Genomic DNA, 25,585 nt, shown 5'->3' with positions numbered 1-25,585 from the left:
AGTTTACTGGAGAATATACATGCTTCTTAGACTTCTGAGGCATTCTCAAAACTGACGGTCACATGAAATGCTTCGCAGAGGGACAGGGGTAGAACTGTAAAGACTCAAATTATAAGTGAAATATAAAAGAACTCACCTACTCATATATGCTTGTATTTTTTTAACCTTTTTATGCGACTCATTATCTTGCTCAAAGGAAGAAGAGAAAGATACAAATGTGCCGGGAACTTCCACTAGAAAAAGAAAGGTAACATTTTTTTTTATGATTTATAGTGCTATAAATAATTAGAAATGCATTTGTAAACAAAGGAATGCAAAACTGAAAATGTTTTTATTATCCTGTCATGTCAGCTTTCGGAAAGTTTTGAACTTAGTGATGTGTTGTTCTACTGAGCTGTTCAATATAAAAGCATTTCTGTCGGTGCTGCTGCATGTTACGAATTCATTAGTTAGAATTTATGTCCTACAGGGTACCTTTTCCATTTGATTTTGTAAAAGCAGCTAGTTCATTTAATATATACCAGACAATATTGTCATTTCAGGATCATCAGCCAAAGCGGCGGCTACGTAATAGAGCTCAGTCATATGACATTCAGTCATGGAAGAAGCAATGCCAGGAGCTGCTGAATCTCATTTTTCAGTGTGAAGACTCTGAACCGTTTCGACAACCAGTGGATCTCCTTGAATATCCAGTGAGTATTTTAGAACAGGAAGGCTGGTTATAATCCAGTTGTTAGGTGGGGCTTTTTTTCCAACTGTGACCATTTTTCCAACTCTTTTAATTGAAACTTTAAGAAGCTCTGTTGACAGAAATTTTTTTCAGTGCTTGGTTGTCACCTGATAATGTTTATTGTCTTTCTAAAATAATTGCAAAAGAAATTGTACTTCTGCTCTCTTAAATGCTTTAGTTGCAAAATGCTTTATGTTCAGGGGTGCCTGTGTTAAGCAAATTGCAGCTTTTGCAGTTAAGACGTATCTTTCCTTTTCTGAGTGGAAAATGGTCATACATAAAGTGCATATGTTTGGTTGTTGCATGTGACAAATGTTGTCATGGATAATTTTTTGTTTTAATTTCAGAAGTATAAAAACTAAAAGTAATTTTCATATGACAGTCATCTGGGCTTGATGCAGAAAAAGTACCCACTGAAGAACTGTAGTGAACCAGAAGTCTTGTTGCCTTGGATCTCTTTTAGCCTTTTAGGCTAGTTTTACTTTAAGTAACAAAGCAAGGGTTTTGCATGCTCTTCTAGCATATCCTAAGTTTTTCTTTAAAATACCACTCTAAGGTGATGAACTTGGGGGAAATTAATCGTCCCAATTAGAGAAAAGAAATGCTTCTCTTTCAGAAGTCAGTAGGAGGTCTGTCCTGAGACTTTCGCAGCTTTCAGGCACCATGATTTTTGAAGTAACCTAAACTTTGTGCTGTGGCCAACCACAAGCGGCCCTTTGTCTCTGAGATCCTCAAATGAGCTAATAAGAGAGCACCTTACTAGGCTTGGGCATGAAACACTGCTCCCTGGTGTCACAAACCTGTTCAATGTTCAGAGGCACTCACACAGGTTCTATTTGCTCTGATGGATTAAGTTAACTCTTTGGTTAATTTTGGTATTTAAGCTCTTTGTCATATGTATATTCCTGTTTCTTCCATAGCCTAGAAAAAAAGTTCTGTCATGGGCTTGAACAGGGTCCTATTTAAGCCTGTGGAGCTTTCATATTTTATTACTACTTTTCCTAAATTGCCAGGTCTCCATTTGGGAAACTGCTCAGGTTTCAGCAAGGATGTGCTAAACCTTTAATCAGGTTCAAATATTCAAACTTCGTATTTTAAAGCTAATATGTAAAAACAGTATTAGGCTTAGTACCAAGTTTGAGCTGTTAAGCCACCCAGAAGGCTTGCAGTCACACTTTCATATCACGGTTGTCTTCATAACAGTGTGTCAGTAATATAAGCCTTAGGATACAAAATTTTGAGCTCTGTATTTCAGTAAATCTGTTTACAAAATGAATTAAATCTTGTATCAGTTAACTTCTAACCGTGATCCTGTTGAGCATGTCTGTGAGGAGTTATGCTGTGTATAAGGGAGTAAAATGTCTTCAGCAGTCTTCCATACCTATTTAAAGAGGACGTTTGCTTTAAACAGGTTTATCCAATGAATCCTAATGAAAATGATACATTAAGGCTTGGAAAAAAAAATTGTAATACATTGCTTTGCTATTTCTTAACAGGATTATAGAGATATTATTGACACTCCTATGGATTTTGCTACTGTTAGAGAAACACTGGAAGCTGGCAACTATGAGTCACCGATGGAGTTATGTAAAGATGTGAGACTTATTTTCAGCAATTCCAAGGCCTATACACCAAGTAAAAGATCAAGGGTAAGACTTCATTTTCTTTTTTTTTTTTTCGTTGTTTGAAGGAATACTTACATCTGAAAAATACAGGACAGAAAAACAGAGAGACGGTGTAATTCATTAGTATAAAAACAAGTTTAATTATTTCTGATCTTTAAACATGAATATTTCTGAGAAAGCAGTGTAGCTTTGTATTTTAAAGGAAAGAAATGTAGGCTGTTTAAATGCCTGAAGTTCTGGTATTCTGTAAGTGTGTTTCAAAAGTAAGTATTTGAACATGGATCTAAAGGGAGAGCCACATTGAAGGAAAGATTTGTAGAAACATGGTTGTGGCTACAATAGTGGAATTTAACTGATATTTTGGGGAAGAAACTAGATTTTCAAAACACACACACACAGAGCCCCAAACTCCTCCACTTTGGAGGTTGCCCCAAGCTGAAATATCCAGGTATAAAGAGTAGAGGATAATGAAATTCTCTGCTGTTCATCAGCATGCAGTGAGATTGTAATGAAGCACTTAGGATTTCTGGGAAACTGAACTGTTTACTTAAAGCATGAGCCTACAAAGCCATTCTTACTGACCTGTTACTGAAATGCCCTGCCAGTGGTATAGTTGTTGGTATTTTCCCTCAAATTGGCTTGTAGGTGCAGTACCTGTTAGCAGTGAAAGTTATAAATGTATGCTTACACATGTTCAAGGCTTCTGTGTAGCTTCTCTTCTACTAATATGCATTAGGTATTAGACTAGAATTATTAATAGCTTTTATGTTTGGCTGTTCTAAATAGCAAATTAATCATCAGGACTTTATTGTCTTAAACGCAGGGAAAAATTCCTTAGTAGGTGATTGGCAAGAAGAACTGATCAGTGACAGATCTCTCTTCAGTCAGTAATAGCCAATCCCACTCGCTGTTTGGGCTGCCCAAGAATCAGTCCCTTGTCTTTTGGTTGCATCAAAGGGCAGGGCTTTTTGGGCAGGTGTGAGTTCTTTTGTGGTTTTTCTTTCTCCTCTTGATCTCCTCAAACCAAGATAGGAAAATGCTTGACAGTATCTTAGCTCCGTGTGGTTTCACAGATTCTTCTGACATTTTCGTATTTTTTCACGTTTCTTCCAAACAGACTGGTGTAGTAGTAAACTTGTAGCTCTTTTTTATTTTATTTAGAAATGGAAAGTTCTGGTGTCAAGAATTTTAATATTCTAGAACCTATGTACTTTCAGTGCATGTAACACATAGTTGTTGAATGGTGATGTTTTTACTCTGACTTGTCATTCAGTGATATTTTTAGCACCTTACTTTACATCACTGATGCTTACTTGAAGAGTAAACATAAACCCGTCACCTTTTTTTTTTTTTACTTGGCACATTAGACATACATTTTTTATATGTTTTTTTAATATATTTTCTTATGAAATTTCTTCGGATGTCCTCTCCAGTAATGCAAGCAGAATCTGTCACACTTACTGTTTAGTCTGGCACTCAGTTTGTCTGGTGTGTCATTAGGTAGGCAACTGTTGGATATTGTCTTTGTGTTTCATATTCTAAGAAGGTGCCGTGTCCCCTCTTAAAGCATCTAGACAGTTCACTCCCGTGTTTTTTGTTTCCAGAATTAATAGCAACTGTGCTCAAATAACTAGTTGTGATCTAAACTGAGTTTGGTTGGGTCTCTCTCTAAATCATCCAAGGCTAGAGGGAAAGAAAACAAAGAAGAAAAATGTGCATCTACATAATTCTAATACATTTATTGTACCTGTTGGAACCAACTCACTGATAGTATCAATTCATCCATAAGAGGACTAGACTGATGTTCAAATATAGGATATAAGAACGCAGCTTGATACAGAAGAAAATTACATTTCTTTACCCTGGGTACGATACAGTAATATACCATTAAGGATCTCTCTCTGTCGTTTCTACTGAAGCTATAAAGGGATGCGTTCTGGAAAGGCAGTTGAAAAGGTGACTTTTCTAATTTTCTTTTTGTGCGTGATCTTCAGTTGTAATACACTTCTCAAAACCATGAAAATAGTTAAAGCAAACCTACACGGGGATTAGTGTAAATTTGTTGAGACAGTCTGTAAATTTCCTTAAAACATTTCCATATTAATCAGTTTACTTCTCTAGCTATTGTTCAACGATAAATAAGTAAAGTGATGCTTCGGAAAAGTATAAAACTTGTTTACTGGGTTTTCTTTTTTAGATTTACAGCATGAGTTTGCGCCTTTCTGCTTTCTTTGAAGAACACATAAGTTCTATTTTATCGGATTATAAATCTGCCCTACGCTTTCACAAAAGAAATACAATAAAGAAACGAAGGAAAAAAAGAAGTAGAAGCAGCTCAGTTTCCAGTAGTGTTGCATCCAGGTACATTAACTCCTTTACAGTATTCATGAAATGCTGCGCAAGTTTGACATACCTAAACAGTAGAATTCAGTGTGGTTTTTTTCTTAATACTTCCTTTACTATTCCCTATATTGCAGAATGATAGCTTTGACATGCAAGTCCCTATGATGTGGAAGAGTTTTAAACTTTACTTAGAGCTATCCTAGTGTAAGTGCTTGAAATTCAAATAACTGCTAAACATGTACAGTAAAACAGCATCGTTAGGATAGTGATGGCATCATGCTTTGTCATGTAACTATAGCATTTATTGTAAAGATTCACTTTTCAGAGGCTCACAACTACATGAATTTCCACAGTAAATGTCATATTTTTAACATACTTCATACAGAGATGATTGTTTTACTCCCACAATCTCAGACACTAGCATTTAATTGTATTTATTCCTGTAAAATAAAAAAGTGGTCACCTGGGATACAAATTGTTACTCCTTTTGCAGCCCTGAGAGGAAGAGGAGATTAATAAAACCTCAGCTGAAGGCAGAAACTTCTGCCACTTCATCTTCTGCACCTGCACGGTCAACAGCACTGAGACACGCGCCACCTCAGATGAATGGAAAAGCAGCTGAAACCTCTTCCCTTGTGCGCACTAGAAGCAATAGGGGGATAACAGATGTGGCTGTTACAGAGCAACCATCTACTTCTTCAGGAGCAAAGCCTTTAACAATAAAGCCTTTAATTACAAAGCCTAATACTACTGCAGGGTCGGGAAAGTCAGGCAAGTTGTTTTTTTGATTGTTTGGGGTTTTTTTAAGCTGCGAATGTTTTTAAACAGAAAACTTGCTTTTTGGGAATCTAATGTATTTGTCTCAATTAAGACTGGTTCTGTTTTCAAGCTGCTGGGCCTTTGAGGTTCTTCAGAGGAAAACCGAACAAGTTAGGCTATGTTGTTTTATCCAGGAAGCTTTCTTCTAGATCACTGATGCAAATTTTTTGTAGTAGAACATGACTTCCTTTTTAGCCAGATAAGATTGAATGTGGTATAAACTACTTAACTTGAATAATATCTTCTTTTTGCCCTTCTAGTACTGGAGAATTCAACCAAACATTCCAAGAACCAGAATATTGTATCAATCCCTAGTCAATCTGATTACAGTCATAACACTAGGAATAACTCCACAAGAGAAAATCCCGAGAAAGAGAAGCAGATCAAGCGCAAAGTAAAATCTTCCACTGTTAATCAACAAGGTACGAAGTTTCTTTGCAACTTCCCCCCCCAGTTACTGATATAGTAGCTCTAGTGTTGTACTTTAGTTGTGATAATTTGTGGGTGGGGAAATTAGTATGCATTATGATTTAGCAGAATAGGGAAGTCTAGTGGAACAACTTCAAGTCACAGTTAGTTTCCTTCTTGATAAATTAGCACGATTTTGACTACTCAGCACCATTTCTGTGGTGTGATAACTGTGTTGTCTAGCCAATTTTGATATGTTAACGTACCTGTACCTTCATTTAAATTATTACAAGGGTTGTGGAATCTGAGAACTCATAACAAAGCAGACTTCTGCAGGGTCACACTTTAAACCCTGTGGGTTTTACCTAATAAAACTTCCGTGGGTTATAATTGAGTCATTAACGCTGAGTGTGATGACAGTCTCCACAACCACGAGCATAAAGATCAGAGCATCCTAGCTGCAACTTCGTTCTTTCATTTTTTGCCACATCAAAATAGAACTATGCAGTGTTTACTGCTTTTGTTTAGTATATTTGTATGGATTGATTGGACCAAGTATCATGTAATCTTCTGACTGAACTTGCTTGGTCTTTTGATGTCTGGATACCTTAAAACTCAAAGCTTCTGCAGGGACTGAAATAAAATCTCCTAGTTGTAAAAGCTTTCCTGTTTATGAAGGAGCTTTGAACTGTTATGAAGCTGCTGTGAAGCAGGTAGATCCAGTAAGCATCTTTTCTCTGGAGATGGAGAAACAGTAGTCTGCAAATTGGGCCCCACCTAATTAATCTGGTTACTCCTTGTAGTCCTCCTCTCCCTGAGGATTGTCTGTTCTTTCTTACTCTTCCATGCTTCTGAAAAAGCAGCTTGTGGTCTGATAAGTTAAATCATCTGTCCGTTCCTTGCAAGCTTTCTCACAAAGGCCTCAGCTGTTACCACATTGCATGGCTAAAAATGCACCCATTGTACAACTGGATGTTTGGTCATGTCAGAGATCGTGGTCATGTTGTTGATGTGATCCTGACTCTCCTGCACATCCACTTGTATGATAGGGGAGGCTTGTGCTTTTAGTGCATGATGGGGCACATTTGAACACAGCAGGAGCTGTGCGTGGATGTTCCATCAAAGGACTGGATGAACTATCATGCCGGCTCTAAGTCTGTTCCTGGTCTTGTTTTAGGCGAGGGCTGTGGTAGCAAAACATTTCCATAAGAGGTCCTGTGACGTGCCTCACTGAGGAGGTTCAGTACCACTTACCTAAGAAAAACTCATAGCCCATAAAAGTCTCCAAGAAAATACCTTCTGCCATGTGTCTGTTAATGTGAGAAATCTGTGCAAGTGGCATGCGTTTTTTTGTGTGTGTGTCTTAGTCTCCCATGTTTCTATCCTTTTCCTCGCTTGTTGTTAAAATAACCCTGGTCTAATGAACTGGCTATAAAGGATGCTACCTCAGGCTGAAAGAAACTTTTTAATTTCTCCAGGGATGACCTGCTGTGAAGCATTCCTGATCCTTGCAGCAATGCTTTTTGAGCAACTTTTTGCTGTTGCAAATACCGAATAGGAGTTTCTGTCCACTGTATCAGCCAAGAAAAACACTTGAGCTGTTTCCTTTTTTGCTTCTTTCTGTTTTTTCTTTTTTCTTTTCTCGCTCTTTCTCTCTTTTTTCTTCTTTGTTTCTTCAAGCTAACTTGAACTAAACGCAACTAGAAGTTAGTCCTCATTGCATACCAGAATGAAGCTCCTTGAGCTCTACTTTGGGTTTCTTAGATTTTGACAGATTGGCAATCACTGTGAATCCATTCAGATATTTTAGTTGAGTTTTATTAAGGCAGTGTGAAAATGTATGTAAATGCAAATCTGTTATGTGATAGGTACTCTCATTTCTTTACAGCAGATTGCAGGAATAATGCTTTGGCATCAGGAAGCATTCAGGTAAACGGACATGGAGGACAGCCTTCAAAACCTCCAGTTAAAAGAGGTCCCGGACGGAAACCGAAGGTGGAGACTAATAACAGTAGCTGTGAAGTGGTGCACAAGAAAAGAGGCAGAAAACCAAAAAAGCTACAAATGGTTGAACAGCAAAAGGTGGTAGAGCAGAATACAATCCAGACCACAAGGGATATACCAGAAGAAGCCTCTGCTTCTACTGCATGCAATTCTCTTTCTGAAAATAATATGAAGGAAGACTTGTTACAAAAAAAAGGCCGTGGGGGTAGAAAGCCAAAAAGGAAGATAAAGACCCATCAGCCAGGCTCGGACCTCTTAGTTCCTGCAAATGTTAAAATGCAAACAAGAAGCAGGAGGAAAAAGATAGATGAGCCTATGGAGGAGGGGTCTGAAGAGCTTAAAGATTCTGAACCTCACATGAGAACTAGAAACCAGGGTAGGAGGACAGCCTTTTACAATGAAGATGACTCTGAGGAAGAGCAAAGGCAGCTATTGTTTGAAGACACCTCCTTAACTTTTGGAACATCTAGCAGAGGCAGAGTCCGGAAGTTGACTGAAAAAGCAAAAGCTAATTTAATTGGTTGGTGATTTTTACCAAGGGTTTTACTTCAGAATGCTATGAAGCAGGTACAGTTAAGGAACAGCAGAACAGACTTCTGCTTCCCTGCTGCTATTATGGGTTAGAAGAATATGTTCTGATTTGGGGAGAAAAATTTAGCAAAAAATAAACTGAAAGAACATTCTTTGAAAGAAATATATATTTTAAACTTTTGCTATTTATTGCCCTCCAAATAGGTTATGCATTTCAACAGTCATTTTGTTCACAGTTGAGAATAATTGAAGCAATTTCTGACTGACGTACAGAGTTGAGAGCTACTCTGCTCAAGTAGTGCGTAGTATCTCCACACAATTAAAAAAAAAAAAGGTGATAGAACTTTTAATGCCACAAACTGAAAACAGAAGTCTATTTTTGACCAAGCAAGGTACACTTTGATTGTAAAGTCAAGTTGCCTAGGAAGGCAGATTTTGGCAAAAAGTGGCAGTAAATTCACTCACATTTCTGTTCAGTACAAAAATACCAAACTTTGCTGATCTGAAAATGCTTAATTTCAGTTGTGATGGAACATTCAACTGCAAAAGCAGCCTAGCACAGGCTGTTGGTTTATCCAAGTTCTGCCAAACATAGCAAAAATGTAATCACAAATATATATATATATCCACATTGGAAAAAGTTTGACTAATGTCTAATTTTTCAGACCTTGATTCTTGTATCAATCACTAAATCTCTGTTTATTGTGCCAAAGACTGAGAATCAGTGCAGTGGAAAGCCTTTCTTTCTTTTTGAGTGTCAGTACAGCATACCATTTGCAGTGATAAAAGCTGTGTATTGTTTTAAATAGTAAGTTGTTAACATTGTTCTGAAATGTATCCTTTTTGGTACTTTTGGTAGAAAATAATGCACTGGTGGGGTCCTTTGACAGAGATGTTTTAGACAAAATGTATAATTGGTTAAAGGATTCAAGGAAATTACAGGACAGGTATGGAATTACGATGTTTACTTTCTGATCCAGATTGATTGTTGTTTCTACAACTTTAGACATGCTTAAGAGGCTAAAATGACCTACAGAGAAGAGTGTATGTGTATATATTAATATATACATAAACACATACATATAAAATATTACCCAGGTATAAATTTTTTTCAGGATTTTTTAGATAGCACTAGAATTGAAAATAAATTTTAAAATGTCATACTTTATAGTTTAATTTTAAGGGGAAGATTGGTTATTTTCAATTAATAAGGTTAAAAGGCCAAATCACTTTTTATGCAATCATGTTTTATACAGTGGTCTCATTGCACATTGTGTTTTTTCTGCACTTTTTATGGTATATCACGCTGACATAAGTCAATATACACCCTAAAGAAAAATTCCATTTAATGATTGTGCCTTGTATTCTATTATTTCTTGCATCCTTAGTAAAATTAAGTTGTCTATTGTAAATGATAACTATATGACTTAGGGGAATGTATTGTTATATGTACTGCTCTGGAAAAGAAAAGCAGTTATTTATTTGTTTATGGTACATTTAGTTATTTTATACCTTTACAAACAAACTTTAATACCATTTTCTATCACTTAAAAAAGTATTGTCCAGTTTTAAGGAAAAAAAATACAGAAGTAGTCATATTTTCTGAGATCTGGTATGGTACAAAAATGTAACCAAAATTTTCTGGTTAGACATTATTTTGGAAGTTTGGGTAGTGTGAAAGATTTTTTTTGTGTGTGACCCTAACTTAGTTGAAAAAATAAACGTGAAATGAAACCTCAATTCTGTACACCCTTACTTAATAATAATATTTCTTTTTTTTTTAAACATCATCTGCAATATCTGGAAGGGAGGGCATACAGAATTAAGACCTAAAATTTGCACAGATTCTATATAGGTATTTGCGGCCTGATTCTTCACTCTTTATTTTCTGTTACAAAAAAAAGCTTAAATGTTTGAACAAAGAACATTGGCATCTGGCACCAAGAGGAGTAGAAATGTGCTACTGTGGGTAGCAAATTAGTATCCACCATACCTAGTTTTATGTACTTCATTATGTATTTTGCTACAAAAAAATGACTAAAATATTTTCCAGATCCTCTTTGAATTGTTATGGATCTGAATTTGGGGAGCAGGGATTAGTTTGCATTTCATTTGTTGGTATATTTATTTTTGTTCTACCAAGTATTTCTTTATCACTCAATTAAAATGGAGTCACTAAACATGTGGTAAGATAACAAGCTATGGTTGTACAGTTGCAATACAGCTTCACAATTCAAAGCTAACTGATTCTACTTGTTAATTTTGTCAAATCTCACTGATGAAGGCAATCATTTGAAAATGTGTAATTTCCTGATGTTATCTGCATTGTAATATATGAAATAGATTATATCTAAAATTCAGCTTCTGTATTTACTCCATTTGTAATAATGTTTTATATGGCATGTTTATGTATATATTTATATATCAAAAATACCTTGTATGTAAGTTTTGGAGACTGAAATAATATACGTTCCCTTAACAGTAGGTAGAAAATTGTGCATCTTAATTTTACGAGAATAGAAGGCCTTACCTGCAGAACATGGGTACTGCTTCCCACCCACTAATATCGGTGACTTTAGCCAGTAATTTTTAAATTCATATTAGACACATTAATGTTTTTCCTTTTAAAATAAATTGTGGATAATTTGGGTCAAATTTTTTTACAGAAACAACACTAAAAATTTATTAGAAATTAATACCAGATTTATTTAAAAGTTATATTTTTATAATTTAATTTCACTAGGTTGCAAACTTTATTTATGAGACTTTAGTCGCCATCAGACTGTGCATTTTGGTCGGGGAAAAATGTATTACTTGAGGTTGTTGTGGCATACTGTATCAACACAGAAAAAGAGCTTTTGATTACAAAGTCTTAAGTTTTTTAATGTGAGCAATAAACTATTGGTCAGTGTTCTGAAATAATTTAAGAACTATAGTTATATGCATGTTTTATAATGCCATCTCAAGTACCTAACAACTGGTTCAGAAAACAGAGTATCAAAATCTCATGTGCTTGTTTCACATTTGCATTGTAAATAACATAGGTTCATAGTCATATACACACAAACAATCTTACAGACCTGGCAGCAATTAACGCAGTTTTATTCATTAAATTCATTTATATTTGACATGGATATGAGGATACTGTTCTGGTATTTCTGCTCTATACTGGGAAAAGTGAAAGTTGGTATTTACCGCTGAGTGGTATCTTAATAATAACAGTGTGTTCTCTAACTACTGATGAGGAAATAACTTCTGTTTCTGTGATACCAGTGTGCTCTAAATGTTTAACCGAAATCATTGTATTTGTGCCTAACATACTTAACAACTCTTAGCCATTTTGTTTCTGTTGTTAGTGTGTTCTCTGGGAACTGAACTTAAATTTTACCACAGTAGTGTTCATTATTGTCAATATTGAACTAGAGAGCTCTTTGTCACTCGGCAATGACCAGTGATACAACTTTACAGAAAAATGTCTTCCTCCAGTGATTAGACTGCTGTGATATAGATTTACATATGTTTATTTGTACAGTGTCCGGTTTGTACATGTGATCAGTTTGTTGATAGACTTGTAAGATTGAGTTGGTTGAGTTAAGTATTACTATGGCTTAATATTTGTAAAACTATTAATTGATAAAGGACCCTGATGCAGCACGTAGGATATATTAATAGCTATAAAGAAAAAAATTGTAGTGTAGAGGCAACTTATTCACTGTATTGCTGTACAAATATTTTTCAAGTACCAGTTCTGATTCTGTGCCAGAGGCTTTTGTCTTACCAAAAGACTACATACAACAAAAAACAGTCTGTCCATTCGGTAACTTCAAGCTCGTTACAATTTTTACACCACATTGTTAAATCTTTTGCTCACATTTGTTGGTCCAAGGACTACAAGTAAATGCTTTAGCATGTAATTTGAATTTAGGCACATGTTAAATGGTTGACTGGTTCTGTAAAAGCAATAGACTTAACTGGATGGGACCCTTTCACCCTGTACTTACATAGTAGATTGGAGGTTAGAGGTTTGTAAGCTCACTTTCATCAACATTTGCATTTAATTTGAAGCATGCGAATCTTGCTGGTCAGTCAAGATACAGCCATACCACAATAATTACATTATGTCCTGAGTCCTTACCTTACTCTAATGTAGTATATTTTGTCCACAGTAGTTTTTCAAAGGTTTTCCTTTTTGCCTTTTTTTTTTTTAAGAAGAGAGTTGAGTGTTTAACAAGAATTTAAATACAACTCTGCAACAGTGCTGTGATACAGAAGGTAGAGGGCTTTAAAACCTCACCTAGAAACAGCAAAAGCTCATTTTCTGTTTACTACCTAATGAAGGCAAATTAACTGTGTAAAATTACTATATAATATATTTTCTTTTACCCCTGAAGTTCTTGTAACAGATTGTTTCCAAGGGGACCTAGATATTCAACTGATAAAAGGGCTGTTAGTTTTCTGCTGTAAATTATTGTATATACATGCTTGTTCATATGCAGAGGAAAGCGTATTAAACTTCATAAAATTGGCCAAGGCTTGACAATGTGTTTCCAGTAACAAATCTGGTAGTGACAGCTTATGTAGTTTCCTGGTTTTGAATCGGGAATACAGCTTGTACACTTTCTACTATGTCTGGGGGAAATAACAGGTAGCTTTTAAACCAGAGCTAACGTCCAGGTACTCTTGCATTTGTGTTAATTTTAATGTGGGAATTAGCCGTGTAATTTTTACAGTGTGTTAGAGGAGGAAACACGCCAGGAAAGCTAGATTAAAAGACAAATTGCAGAAAAAGGTGATTAGCTGCCTTTTTTTCTCACCTCCCCTTTTCCCAAGGTTATAACAGCCTCAAGGCACTCCAGAGAGGAACCTTACATGCTGCAATAAAATAAAGGTGAATAAATATAGCTTTTAGGAGGTAGGTAGCAAGACAAGTAGTCATTTGGATCCTTTTTAATGCAGATAAATACATCAGGAAATTCACTTCAAATAATGCAAACGATACATTTTAGGGAGGGAAGGTAGTACTATACTATGAATTTCTGCCCTGAAAGAACAAAGAATGAGGTCATTCAAATTAGGAGTAGAAAGAAATATGAGTACCTATCATGTACACATGCCTGTATGATGTACATGTACTATTTTGTGCTTACAACTGCGTGTGTTGGTTTGCTAATACATTGAGACCGTACAGAAGTTACATTTTTGGACCATACTAAAACTGCAGAGTGTGGTGGACAACTGGATAATGATCTTGTGTGAATTAAATTCTGTCATAATGTTTAAATATGTATAGAATGGAGCTCAACTTCAAGGAAATGACCTAGAAAGGTTAATTTTCAAACTGACACATTTTCAGATTAAAAATTATGCTTATTTTGTACAGAATTATGTAAAACACAAATCTGTTGTATGTAATGAGTAACAGTTTTGGAAACTATAATTCTTTAGCTTTATCAAGGTTTTTTTCTTCCAGAAATCTGGATTATCATGTTATAACCTGAAGTATCTCACCAGGATAACAGTGCCCTTTCTTTTTGTACATATGGATTGGAAATTTCTTTACTGTTATGTGGACACTTTCTATGTTAGTTTTGATGCATAATACTTTGAATCCTTTTATACAAACTAGAATGTATGTGTAAGAATTACTGTCACTGCAATGTAGTAACTACAAACTTATTTTTAAATAAATAGAAAACATGTTTTTCTAAGCTGTCCAACAGTGTTTGTTTCTATCTAGTGATGTACTGTGTTATGGGACAGTTGCTTATGGGTTCTTCAAAACAGCCTAAAAGCGGCTTGTTTTGCCTTCTCGTGGAATACGGTATAGCAGCATATGGTAGTGTGGTGTATAGTGTATTATGTGGGAACAGACGAAATCATGACAACCAAAGCACTCTCTGCCAGAGACCAAAATTTGCTATTTTGTAGCGTTTTTCACTAAACCCTGCAGTTCTGGAGGCAATAGAAAGGCACTAGCCTGTGGCACTGAAGACGCCCCGTTACCAGTCCTCTTAGCTCGCTCCCCCGTGTGCGGCAGGGTACCCCTCGTCCTCCCGAGGAGCCATCCCTGCTCAGATGTTGTGCCAGAGCTACATCCAGTCGATGTGGAAATCTCTGCTTCCCAACAATGCTAGAAGAAGGTAAAAAGAGCCAAGCAGAGAGAAGTCCCCCGCCTCCCTGCAGGTAGGGCACTGGGCTCCAGTCTAGCTGCCCTGAACGGGTGATGCACAGAAAAGTCAATCCAGGAGGTGTTTCCGCAGTGCTGTGGGGTTGGTTTGCTTGTATCTGCATGTTTCCGCTCAATAGATGGGAGACGAAAGAAATATTTGGTATTTCAAATACTGCACCATGTGGATTCTGTTTAACTTCACGTGTTATTTGCTTTATCAGGTGATCTTCTCCTGCTTATGTACCGTACCTGAAATCACAAGGAAGCGGTGGAAGAAGCCCTTACTCGCCTCACAGATGCAGGTACGTGTGCTGCTGAGCAGCAGGATCAGGGAATGGTCCTGGCAGAACCAACCAAATTCCCTGTAGCTTTCCAGACATGTCCACCATGGAGTCTGGGAAAAGCCAAAACTTGTTTTAGCATATGAGGAAAAATCTCTGTTGTCTCAAGTCTCTGTGTGAGTTTTAGTAATTGGCATGTTCTGCTTGGAGAGAAATAATTTGAGAATACTGAAAATGCAATATATGCTTCCTTCCATGTTTCTGTTATGTACTGGAGGTGGTAGTTCTATTGCGTATACATCTTGAGTATTCCAGCATTATTATAATGGTGGTGTGCTCTTCCAAAAACAAGCCACCCCATGTCCAGGGCTTTAGTTTTGTTACTGTGAATAGTCTTAAGCAGTTGATGGGTTTTTTTTGTTTTGAAAAGATCTTTTTCCGTGTAACTTTGTACAGAATCCCTAAAATACAATTTTATCCCAGTTCTCTCCTCGCTTGTGTGACAGGTGTCTTTTTGAAACCTACTGTGTGGTTGTTTAAGTAGGAATCAAGACTTTGCTTAGGATTAACAGATGCTGTGAAATGTTGGTATCTGACAGCTAGATGCTGACTGTGCCAGTACTAATGCTTCATTACCTTGTTAATACCATTTACTCCTGTTAGATCATAATGCTTATTAAATGAAGGAAATTATCCTTGAAGTTGACCGTTTTGTTTTCAAAGCAAAAAGTTCTTGTACCAAAACCTGTGTTCTTTCCTGCTCTAGCAATCAATATGAGCTTTGCAAAAGAGTGTGTTTGTCATTTTTCCCAAAGACAAATGAGCAAAATGTAAAGGCTTTAAAAATTAATCAGTGTTTCTAGTTGAAGCACACGTGAAAACAAAGCAAGAGCCAGAGAACTAAGCCAGCAAGCAACGTAGAAGGTGACTGGAATTTAAATGGCATATAATTGAGTTATTGTACACAAAATTAGCATGCAAAATACAATTTTTGTGGGTTTTACTACTGTGGACGGTAAACTCAAAGCCCAAAATGTCAGGTTGTTTTTCTAGCTCAGACAAATCTTGTGTTAGATACCTGCACAATAGGCTCTTTCACAGGAGCGTAGTGAGGATTTATGAATTCTCTCTCGTACTTCGAAATCTCTTGGTGTGCTGAAGGGAGGACAGGGTAGAGTATTCAGGAATGCTGTTTCTAATCTGGTAACAGCCATACAAATTTCCTTCGTGCTTCCTTTTCTTGTCTCAGAAATGGGAAGGGTTTACCTAAACTTGGTCCTATCTGCCTCTCATTTTACTTCGGCGTGTAGGCACATGAGTGAAAAAACGAGGAAAAGAGTGGAGGCAGGTAATCAATTCATTCAGCATGAAGTTTCTGCAGAGGCATATTGCTGAAGATACCAAGTTCAAACTGAGTCTTAGTTTTCAGGGGCCAGGCAGCCTCATCTGTTAATTTGTGCTTTGTCTCACATCTCTGAATTTGACTTTGAACAAGGATATTCAAAATAATAAAGACTAACTTAAAATGCAAAGGTAGTTAGAATATGACTAAAACACTAGGAAGAATTACTTTGTTTACATTCTACAGTAGAGAAATCTAGTGGGGTTATTTTTCTCATATTCGAGCATCCTAATTCAAAATTTGCATTCTCTTTATTATTAAGGAGGGTAGAGTAAGCTTCCATGAACTGCTAAGAAAGGGAATACAGCTGTCAAAACCTGCCCATTCACCAAGGTTCTGTGTTGAGGACATTTACAGAACAAAATTACTTAAAACAGTTAAGCTCTTTAATTAGTGATCATACCAGCATCTTTCAATACGCTGCATATTTTTACCGAACTAGAATCTCAACATGAAGAGCTGGATGTATGTGCTCTCTGTACTATTGCTGTCTTTCACTTACATTGGTTAATCGGAATGCACAAGTACATTGGGAAGGATTAAAACTCTAATACTCAACTTCTATTCTGTTTAATGGTTGTAAAGGGTTTCAGGTTATAAAATGTATGTTAATACTAAACTGATAAAGTTCTAAGGGAAACGAGAGGTCAAATTGTTTAGGAAAATAATTAGAAAATTCAAATAAGCTTTGTCTTAAAGGTAGAACATCTGAAATTGTCTTACGGACAGTGGTGTTTTCTTACATGCTAGTTCATCAAGTTGTAATTTTCCTCTGGCTTTGGAAATGTTCCAGGAAAATGCTTCAGTCTGTGTAGCATTGTGTCTAGCCTTTTTACAAAACTTACATTCTTACAAAACTTCTTGTGAGCTTTTGACCTTATTTTTGCTCTTGTCTTGATGCCCTTGACTCCCTGTTAAGCCTCTTCTCTTCTCCTTAGGGGATTGTTATCGCCAGGGAAGACTCATGGCAGAAATGCAGTTCGCTGATTAACAGTTCCACATGCTGTGGAAAAAAAAAAAAAGGAAGAAAATGTTTTCTAGTTTTTGAAAACGTACATATTTAGTCCAGGACAATAAAAAGGTTGACTTTAGCAATCTTAACTTGAAATCATACCATTGCCAAGAACAGATAAAGACTTGATGCAGGGGAAAAAAAACTAGTTCAGCACCTCTTCACCGCTTCCTGTATCATTCACAAAAAAGTCTGTGGATTTAGATTGCTTTCAAACCACCTGACACCCCGCTGATGCTGTCAAGTCACAGCCGTTTTTTCACCAGAAGCCAATAAAACATAATTCGGCCCATTACATGAGGTGATGTACCTCGTTCTTAAAGGAAAAGTATATAAGCATATATATAGTGTAATGTTACAGTGGAAGCCTTGCTCCTCACCTGCTGGACAGACCCTCATTGCCCAGAAGATGACTGCAGAGATCTCTAATACAAGCCAGAGATGTGCAGAAGGATTGCAAACACTCCTCTTGGAGCAGCTTCCTCACCAGCTCACCGATAACTTTGAATTTTTTTTTCATGTCATGAATGTATGGAGAGACTTTCCCACTGCACAAATAACCTTTCTGCCACTAGGTAGGAATATGCTGTCTTGCAGGAAATTGTCTCTATTCGAGTAACAGCAAAAGTATCATCTCAACCTCTTTATCACTTCTTCCTCAGAGAGTTGCTGCCTTCAAACCTAGCTAGCCCATTTAAATGCTAGAAACGTTATTCACAGCAGTCTGAGCCCCGAGCATCCACTTGGAGAAAGGCTTTCCAGACACCAAGTGTCCTTTTCTGTCCCTGTTTCTCTTCCTTCCTGTTATTCAAAGTTGTTCTGCCTTTTGATGCTGCCTAGGCTTGGAAGGAAATTGGGGCTCTTAGAAGAAATAAATTATTTCAATTTTTTTCCTGTTTGGGTCCTAGACTCATTCTTCTGTTACTGCAGTGACAGTGTAGGAGAAAAGCAGGCATCTTCTCTGGCGTTGATGTGGCCATGGTCTGTGACATGTTTGTGATAAGCTATTCCTAAATATCTTCAGAAAACTTAACCTGTTATGTTCCCCCTATAATGGAATTTTAATGGGGTGGAAGAATAATGGTTAAATTATCCAACCAAAGCTATTTCTACTATATTTTATCTGTAGAGAAACAACTGGATCGGTTACGTTTTAAAAACGTATTTTTCGTAGGTTAAGTTTGTAGTTCTAGTCCAGGTCAGTATTAATGTCAGTTTTTAACTGGGCGTACCTGCTATGTTGCACAGGTTTAAATCCACCAACAAACAAAACCCTAAGACCGCTTACTTAGCTCCCACATGATGTATTTTCCACTAAGGCTGTCTTGAAATCACTGTTGTAATTTTTGCCAACTGCTCGTTATCTTTGTCCAGCCTTACCGCTGACGAACGCAGGCAGCCCCCTAAGCAAGGAGGGTCTCAGGGGAGACCCTGAGACGGCAGGAGAGAGGAAGAACAGCAAGCGGCAACACAAGCAACGGAGGAGGGAGAGCAGCAGTGCCAAATCTTGATGCTTTTTTCCCTTAGCTTCCTGCCTAGCTAAGGCACAGGAATTCAAAGCACTTTATGCACTAGAAAAATGGATTATCCTTGTTTGACCGCGTGCCCCAGGATGCTGCGTGTAAGCCTCCTGATACTATGCTTGCTTTTCTTAATTATCTTTCATGGGCCCCAGGCTCAAAACCACTGCCCAAGACAACTGGGTTCAGCCCAAGCACCAAGTCAGACTGTTCAAGCCAACAACGTGCTCTACTTAAAAGCTCACACCACTCCTCTGCTCCGTCCGACATAGTGGAGGAGATGCTGCATGATTTTTCCCATCTTACAGGATCACTGAACGGTTTGGGTTGGAAGGGACCTTTAAAGGTCACCTAGTCCAACCCCCCTGCCATGAGCAGGGGCATCTTCAACCAGATCAGGTTGCTCAGAGCCCCGTCCAGCCTGACCTTCAATGTTTCCAGGGATGGGGCATCGACCACCTCTCTGGGCAACCCGTGCCAGTGTTTCACCAACCTCATTGTAAAAAATTTCTTCCTTATATCTAGTCTGAATCTACCCTCTTTTAGTGTAAAACCATCACCCCTTGTCCTATCACTACAGGCCCTATTAATGAAGAAGAGACATAACGAATCGATATGTTGCTGAGGAAACAATGAAAAGCTACATTACTGAACTAGCTACGGCTCGATAACATTTTTGCTTTTTTTCACGGTGCTGGCCTTTACAGAGATGTGCTCAGTAAGCAAAAAGAGACGGCCAGAACATTTCCTCTCCCTTGGCAAGACTCAACATTTGCTACTGCCGAATTTCCCCTGGTGTCTGTAATGTTCCCGTTACTCTCACGTCTCTGGGTCATTTGCAGTTCGAGTCTATCTTTTTGTTGGCCCCTTCTCTGATTTGGGTGTCACCAACAAATCTGATGGGTATTCAATTTACCCCAGAGAAATCCCTGACGAAGAGGAGACTTGCGAACAGGCTTCGGCCCCCGCGCAGCAGCCCCGAGGGACGCTCTGCTGACGGCTGGCGCGGGCGCTGCCGAAACCCCGCAGGACGCTTCTGTGTCAGCGACGCCTTCGTCCCTGACAAACCAGGCCCAGGGACCACCAAGTGCCCTGGGAAACACCAGCAGGGTGGTTACAGCCACGCTGCCAGCCTGGGTTAAAAGTTTATCTTAGAACATGACGCCTTTTGCATAAACTTCACGCTGGAGAACTTCCTCCTGATTCCTGTTCGTAGCAGGTTAAAGGCGCTTGTCCACCTTCACAGGAAAAAAGGACGTAAATAAGGGAGTTGCAAATATGATTTACTTTTATTTATTTTTGCAGGTTAATTTTTTCTTGTTTTCCCCCCCCTTTTCCCCCCCCTTTTCCCCCCCCTTTCCCCCCCCTTTTCCCCCCCTTTTCCCCCCCTTTTCCCCCCCCTTTTCCCCCCCCTTTTCCCCCCCCTTTTCCCCCCCCTTTTCCCCCCCCTTTTCCCCCCCCTTTTCCCCCCCCTTTTCCCCCCCCTTTTCCCCCCCTTTTCCCCCCCTTTTCCCCCCCTTTTCCCCCCCTTCCCCCCCTTCCCCCCCCTTCCCCCCCTTCCCCCCCTTCCCCCCCCTTTTCCCCCCCTTTTCCCCCCCTTTTCCCCCCCTTTTCCCCCCTTTTCCCCCCCTTTTCCCCCCCTTTTCCCCCCTTTTCCCCCCCTTCCCCCCCCTTCCCCCCCCTTCCCCCCCTTCCCCCCCTTCCCCCCCTTCCCCCCCTTCCCCCCCTTCCCCCCCCTTTCCCCTCCCCTTTCCCCTCCCCTTTCCCCCCCCTTCCCCCCCTTTCCCCCCCCTTCCCCCCCCCTTCCCCCCCCCTTCCCCCCCCCTTTCCCCTCCCCTTTCCCCCCCCTTCCCCCCCTTTCCCCCCCCTTCCCCCCCCCTTTCCCCCCCCCTTTCCCCCCCCCTTTCCCCCCCCTTTCCCCCCCCTTTCCCCCCCCTTTCCCCCCCCTTTCCCCCCCCTTTCCCCCCCCCTTTCCCCCCCCCTTTCCCCCCCCCTTTCCCCCCCCTTTCCCCCCCCTTTCCCCCCCCTTCCCCCCCCCTTCCCCCCCCCTTCCCCCCCCTTTTCCCCCCCTTTTCCCCCCCTTTTCCCCCCCTTTTTCCCCCCCTTTTTCCCCCCCTTTTTCCCCCCCTTTTTCCCCCCCTTTTTCCCCCCCTTTTTCCCCCCCTTTTTCCCCCCCTTTTTCCCCCCCTTTTTCCCCCCCTTTTTTCCCCCTTCCCCCCTTTGTTCTGTCATATGCGCAACAAGCACTGAATGTAAATAGGTTTTTTTTGAGGCCATCAATCTGATATGTCAGACAAGTTTAATGCACTTGATAAAGCAACCCAATGAATTTTGTCCATGGAGGGCAGCTTTCCATTGCAAATTGGACAACCATACAGCTTCCTGGTTCCTTTTTTTTCTTTTTCCAGACGAGAGAGATGTCTGTATAACTCTTAACCAGGTTTCCGTTTGCTTTGTCTTGTGAAGCTGTCTACTTTAGTCTTCTGTTGCTTTTTATAACTACCTTCAAATCTAATGCCGTTTGGCCTAATTTAGGTGTGCTCTGGCTGTAACAGAAATGCGTGTGTGCAGATTGTATATTGTCTTGTGAACCAACAAAACAATCTGAAGGAAACTTTGAAGTACTACACAGCTAACAAAGCTGACGGCTGCTTTTTTTGTCTCTTTTTTTTTTTTTCCCCTTCCTCTTTTCAGAGTAGAGAGCAGGGAAGTGTCTTTGAAGAAAGTTCCTGTTGGAATCGTGCCGCTGTCTGCGCTTCCTGCGCGCTATTTCATGTCCCGGTGGTACAGAACGGACTCTGCTCAGCGCATCCAAATAACAGAAAGGTTGTAAGTCTCTCCTTCCTTACTGTATTTATTTATAAGAGAGTTCTCTTTCTCATCCCCAGTGACGCTTTGTCCTGGAAAGTTGGAGTGTGGGTGGGACGCATTGGCCATTCCTCCGCGAAAACAACATTCAAATCATACTTCAGACATTTTTGTGGCTTAATTTGACTGTATTTAGTTGTTTAAAGATGTCCTTCAAAATTTGAATAACAACTGTTATTTTCTTCACATAAAAATCTGTGTATGATCTGCCTGAGCGCACAGCTGTGCCTTAATCTCGTTTTGCTTTTGGACATTCCAATATATGTTACTATGGGTTATGTCCCTTTGAAAAGGGGGAAACGACGTGTTTGATTAGTAAGACTATTTCTAGCTTTCCATTACCTTTTGACACTTACTGTTAAAATAGGTTTGCTTGCATAGTATGACTCAGTACAGAGTCTTGACCAACAAAAACTCTTTCACAGTAAATGACTTAAGGCAGTCATAACGGGGTCCTCCACGGGCTGCAGGGGAATCTCAGCTCCGGTGCCTGGAGCATCTCCTCCCCTCGTCTGCACCGACCTGGGGGTCTGCAGGGCTGGGGCTCTCACATCTCCTCTCTCTGGCTGAAGTTTCTGCTGAGCAGGGTTGTGGTTTTTTTTAACCCTCTCTAAACCTGTTCTCCCAGAGGCGCTACCACCGTCACTGATGGGCTCGGCCTTGGCCAGCGGTGGGTCCGTCCTGGAGCCGGCTGGCGTTGGCTCTGTCGGACATGGGGGAAGCTTCCAGCAGCTTCTCACAGAAGCCACCCCTGTAGCCCCCTCGCCACCAAAACCTTGCCGCACAAACCCAATAGAGTAAGTATGGTGTCCTGGTATGACATTGAATTAAGTAGTATATATTGACACGGTCGCCCGCATCTATTTCCGAATGTAAAGTGGAGAATACTACATCAGGTCCAAATATCTGATAGTGGTAACCACTGCAAATGTTGGTATTTTGAAGATGAACGATGCGAAGAGAGACTTCTGTGACTTGGTTTTAACAATACAGCCTGTGTAGTGCATTGGTTGTGTGGTTGTGAACTTGTTCCTCGTCACTGACTTCTTTTTCCTGTTCACTACAGAAGCGAAGCCTTAAAGTTTAAATATTAAAAAATATATATAAAAATACTAGAGAAGGTTTTTAAAACAATGCGATGATCATTTTTACTACTGAGGGATAATTGCCCCTTGGAGCAGCTTTACAAAATCTTACCTGAGTCTGGATGTGTGGGCAGATCATTTAACTCTGTGGCTATCACAGACAAGGTAGGATGTTACATACTGTCTGCACTTACAGATAAATTTCAAACACGGCCTCTTCTTAACAGGAAGGTGTGCTCTAGGAGTGAAGTAAGTAACAAAGAGGAGGTGTCTCTCATTTGCTTGTTGAGACTGATTTGGAACTTTCTACCAGTTTTAAGAAAAACTTTTGCCTATATCCTACACAAACATGCAATTTGAACTCCATGCGAAACTAAATGTAAATCATGGCAGTATTTCTGTACATGTTATCCTCCACCTTAAATTTATCTGATTGTGAAGTCAGGATAATCAACCACATTAATGATTGTAAGCAGCTACGTGTTTGTAGGATCAGATCCTACAACATGAGATGGACATCTTATGCTGCATATGGTAGTTCAAGAAAACTTGAAATTTAGTTAGAAAATGCAGATGGGAAATCTGTGCGTTTAGAAAGAAGGTGAAATTTGATTATTGGACATGTGACAGTGAGTTGGTCTAGAAAAAGTAAAAGTATATCCATTTATATATAGGCCATTTTAATTTAAGAAGACAGTTGCTTGGACTTGTTTGGGGAGGTTAAAGGGCTTGTCTGTGAGATTTAGTTCTTGTACAGTAGAAATACTCCGAAGATTTTACCTTGTTTGGAGTTTCAAAAATCCTTTATTATTGATCCATGTACAATAATCAAGGGTGTCAAGTCCTCTGAACCGTGGAAGATTCAGACCTAGTTTTGCCCCCAGGAAAACCTAGGGGGATGGTGTATGAATGGAAAGAGAAACCGTGCTTTTCTTAGGTTCACCATGAATTGCTTTGCAGCTTCACGGAAAGCTCCAGGCATACCTATCTAAAGATAAAGCCTTCAAAGACCAAACGGTCTTTTGATTATTTGTATATAGCTGGAGCTGCTTGTGTCTTCTGAATATCTTACAATGTGAAGAATCGGTTATCCTAAAAATACAGTGACATTTGAGACCTTCCAAACATACTATATTAGCTGCTGTTTTCAACAATGCAGTCTGACAAGTCATGGTATTTGCCTATTCCTGTTTCTGTTAAAAGGTATTTGTCAACCTTAAGTCTTCCTACAGATCTGCGCTAAACCAAGACTTTTTAAAAAAGCATTGTTTGCACAGTTGTGGAACCTGCTCTTACTTCTTCTGGGCAGGGTGAAGGGAGTAAGACTGAAAAGAGGGAAAGTTGGTGACCACCATAAAAGAGGAAAGAGACTAGGACAACCTATAGTTCTTTGGCACTAACAGGTTGCTGGCTGGTATGGATGGAGAATGTTAACCCAAATACATCTCTTCATAGACTGCTCCTGTTACATTGCCAGCAGAAGGAATATTTGAAAGCTCCCCCCTCCCCAGGAAACGTTCAGTTTGCTCATAGTTTCTTTACACTTTCTCATTTTCACAATGGCAATGAAAAAACATCAAAATTCTAATGCACCTGTAGAGCTACATATCCGAAGAAATTAGATTCAGACTCTTTTTCCTGTTGGAACAAATTTCTTTTTCTTGTGTTTTTCTTAAAAGTGGTTTTAATGTAAAACTCTCATCTGGGCTTCAAACTGTGAAGAATTTTGTATCGAAGGCTTTGCAGTATCCCTCTATTCAGACAAATGCTTAAGATAGTAATAATCAGAAGGCCAATTATCCTAAAACTCAGTTTCTAAAGAACTTGTTTGAATATTGGGTTATTAATTTTACATTTTAGGAATTGGTACAATGGAGAAAAGAAAACTAAAAGTGGCAACAATGGAGCAGAAACCCATTCCATTCTTATTTTGCAGGTATTGGAGTCTTTGCAATCCTTTTGGATTGTGCTTGTGGTATTGTCATCTATAAGGTATTCTATAGTGGATTTCCTTACATACTTTGTAAATGGTACTCTTTTTTTTTTTTCCTCTCTAAACATTATTGATAATGTTCAGTAAGCAAAACAGAAAATGTAAAATCCAAGGCCTTTTCACCGTGTGTTGTATAACAGCATCAATATGATATACTATATGTGTGTATCTATTTTATCAAATAGATCTGAGTGTGCCTATTTTGTATTGATGTATGAAACAGTGGTATAGCTTTCACTTGATAGAAATGAACTGATTTAGATCAACTTCATAAAAAGAAAAAGAAACAGTTGATCAGTCTGCCTCTTGAAAAATAATTCCCTGCAATCAGACTGAATAGAAGAATTCTGTGACCTAAACTGGAAACTGGAGAAAAGTAATGGCATAATCGGTTAGTATGTGTAAGCACTGTAAAATAGTTTGTAAGGCATAAGTAATTGTTAATACATACATGTGTTTATACTTTCCCAAACTCTGTTAAGACTCCTATGTAATACCAAAGGCATACAAATAGAAAAATGCCTGCCCTAGTGGATGCTGCTTTGTCAAATATCACGGTAATATTCTGGGGGGAAAAGAAACCAAAGTACCTGTTCCCTTGTTTACTTCACCTATTAGTCTAATTGTCTGTCTTCACCTATTAGCCTAATTGTCAGTTCTCTTCTGGCAGAAGTCAGAAGACTTTCTGTTTAAATGTTTAATATACTTCCTCAAACACTTATCCTTGCTAAGTCTCTTTCTTTGTTAAACTAGAATCAACTCATGTTCACAGTCCAAAGCCTGAATATATTCAGT

The 25,585-nt window shown here is 39.0% G+C and overlaps 1 protein-coding gene across 2 annotated transcripts in view; it reads left to right on the top strand.

The window, feature by feature from the left end:
* PHIP (PHIP subunit of CUL4-Ring ligase complex) overlaps positions 1-14,173 on the top strand; it is a 118,324-nt gene extending 104,151 nt beyond the window's left edge. Inside the window, exons 34-40 of one of the 2 annotated variants that reach the window (XM_075046491.1) lie at positions 197-247; positions 543-692; positions 2,227-2,379; positions 4,553-4,716; positions 5,192-5,469; positions 5,778-5,939; positions 7,817-14,173. In XM_075046491.1, the coding sequence (XP_074902592.1) occupies positions 197-247; positions 543-692; positions 2,227-2,379; positions 4,553-4,716; positions 5,192-5,469; positions 5,778-5,939; positions 7,817-8,457 (1,599 nt within the window). In that variant the 3' untranslated portion in view covers positions 8,458-14,173. Of the gene's footprint in view, positions 1-196; positions 248-542; positions 693-2,226; positions 2,380-4,552; positions 4,717-5,191; positions 5,470-5,777; positions 5,940-7,813 lie in introns of both variants that reach the window. The other variant, XM_075046490.1, reaches the window with a different exon arrangement.
* Positions 14,174-25,585: the final 11,412 nt, after the last annotated feature.

Source organism: Buteo buteo, chromosome 15 (genome assembly GCF_964188355.1).
Source record: "Buteo buteo chromosome 15, bButBut1.hap1.1, whole genome shotgun sequence".
Classification (NCBI taxonomy): domain Eukaryota; kingdom Metazoa; phylum Chordata; class Aves; order Accipitriformes; family Accipitridae; genus Buteo; species Buteo buteo.
Note: the sequence above shows the minus strand (reverse complement) of the source record. Positions and strands in the feature narration are given on the sequence as shown.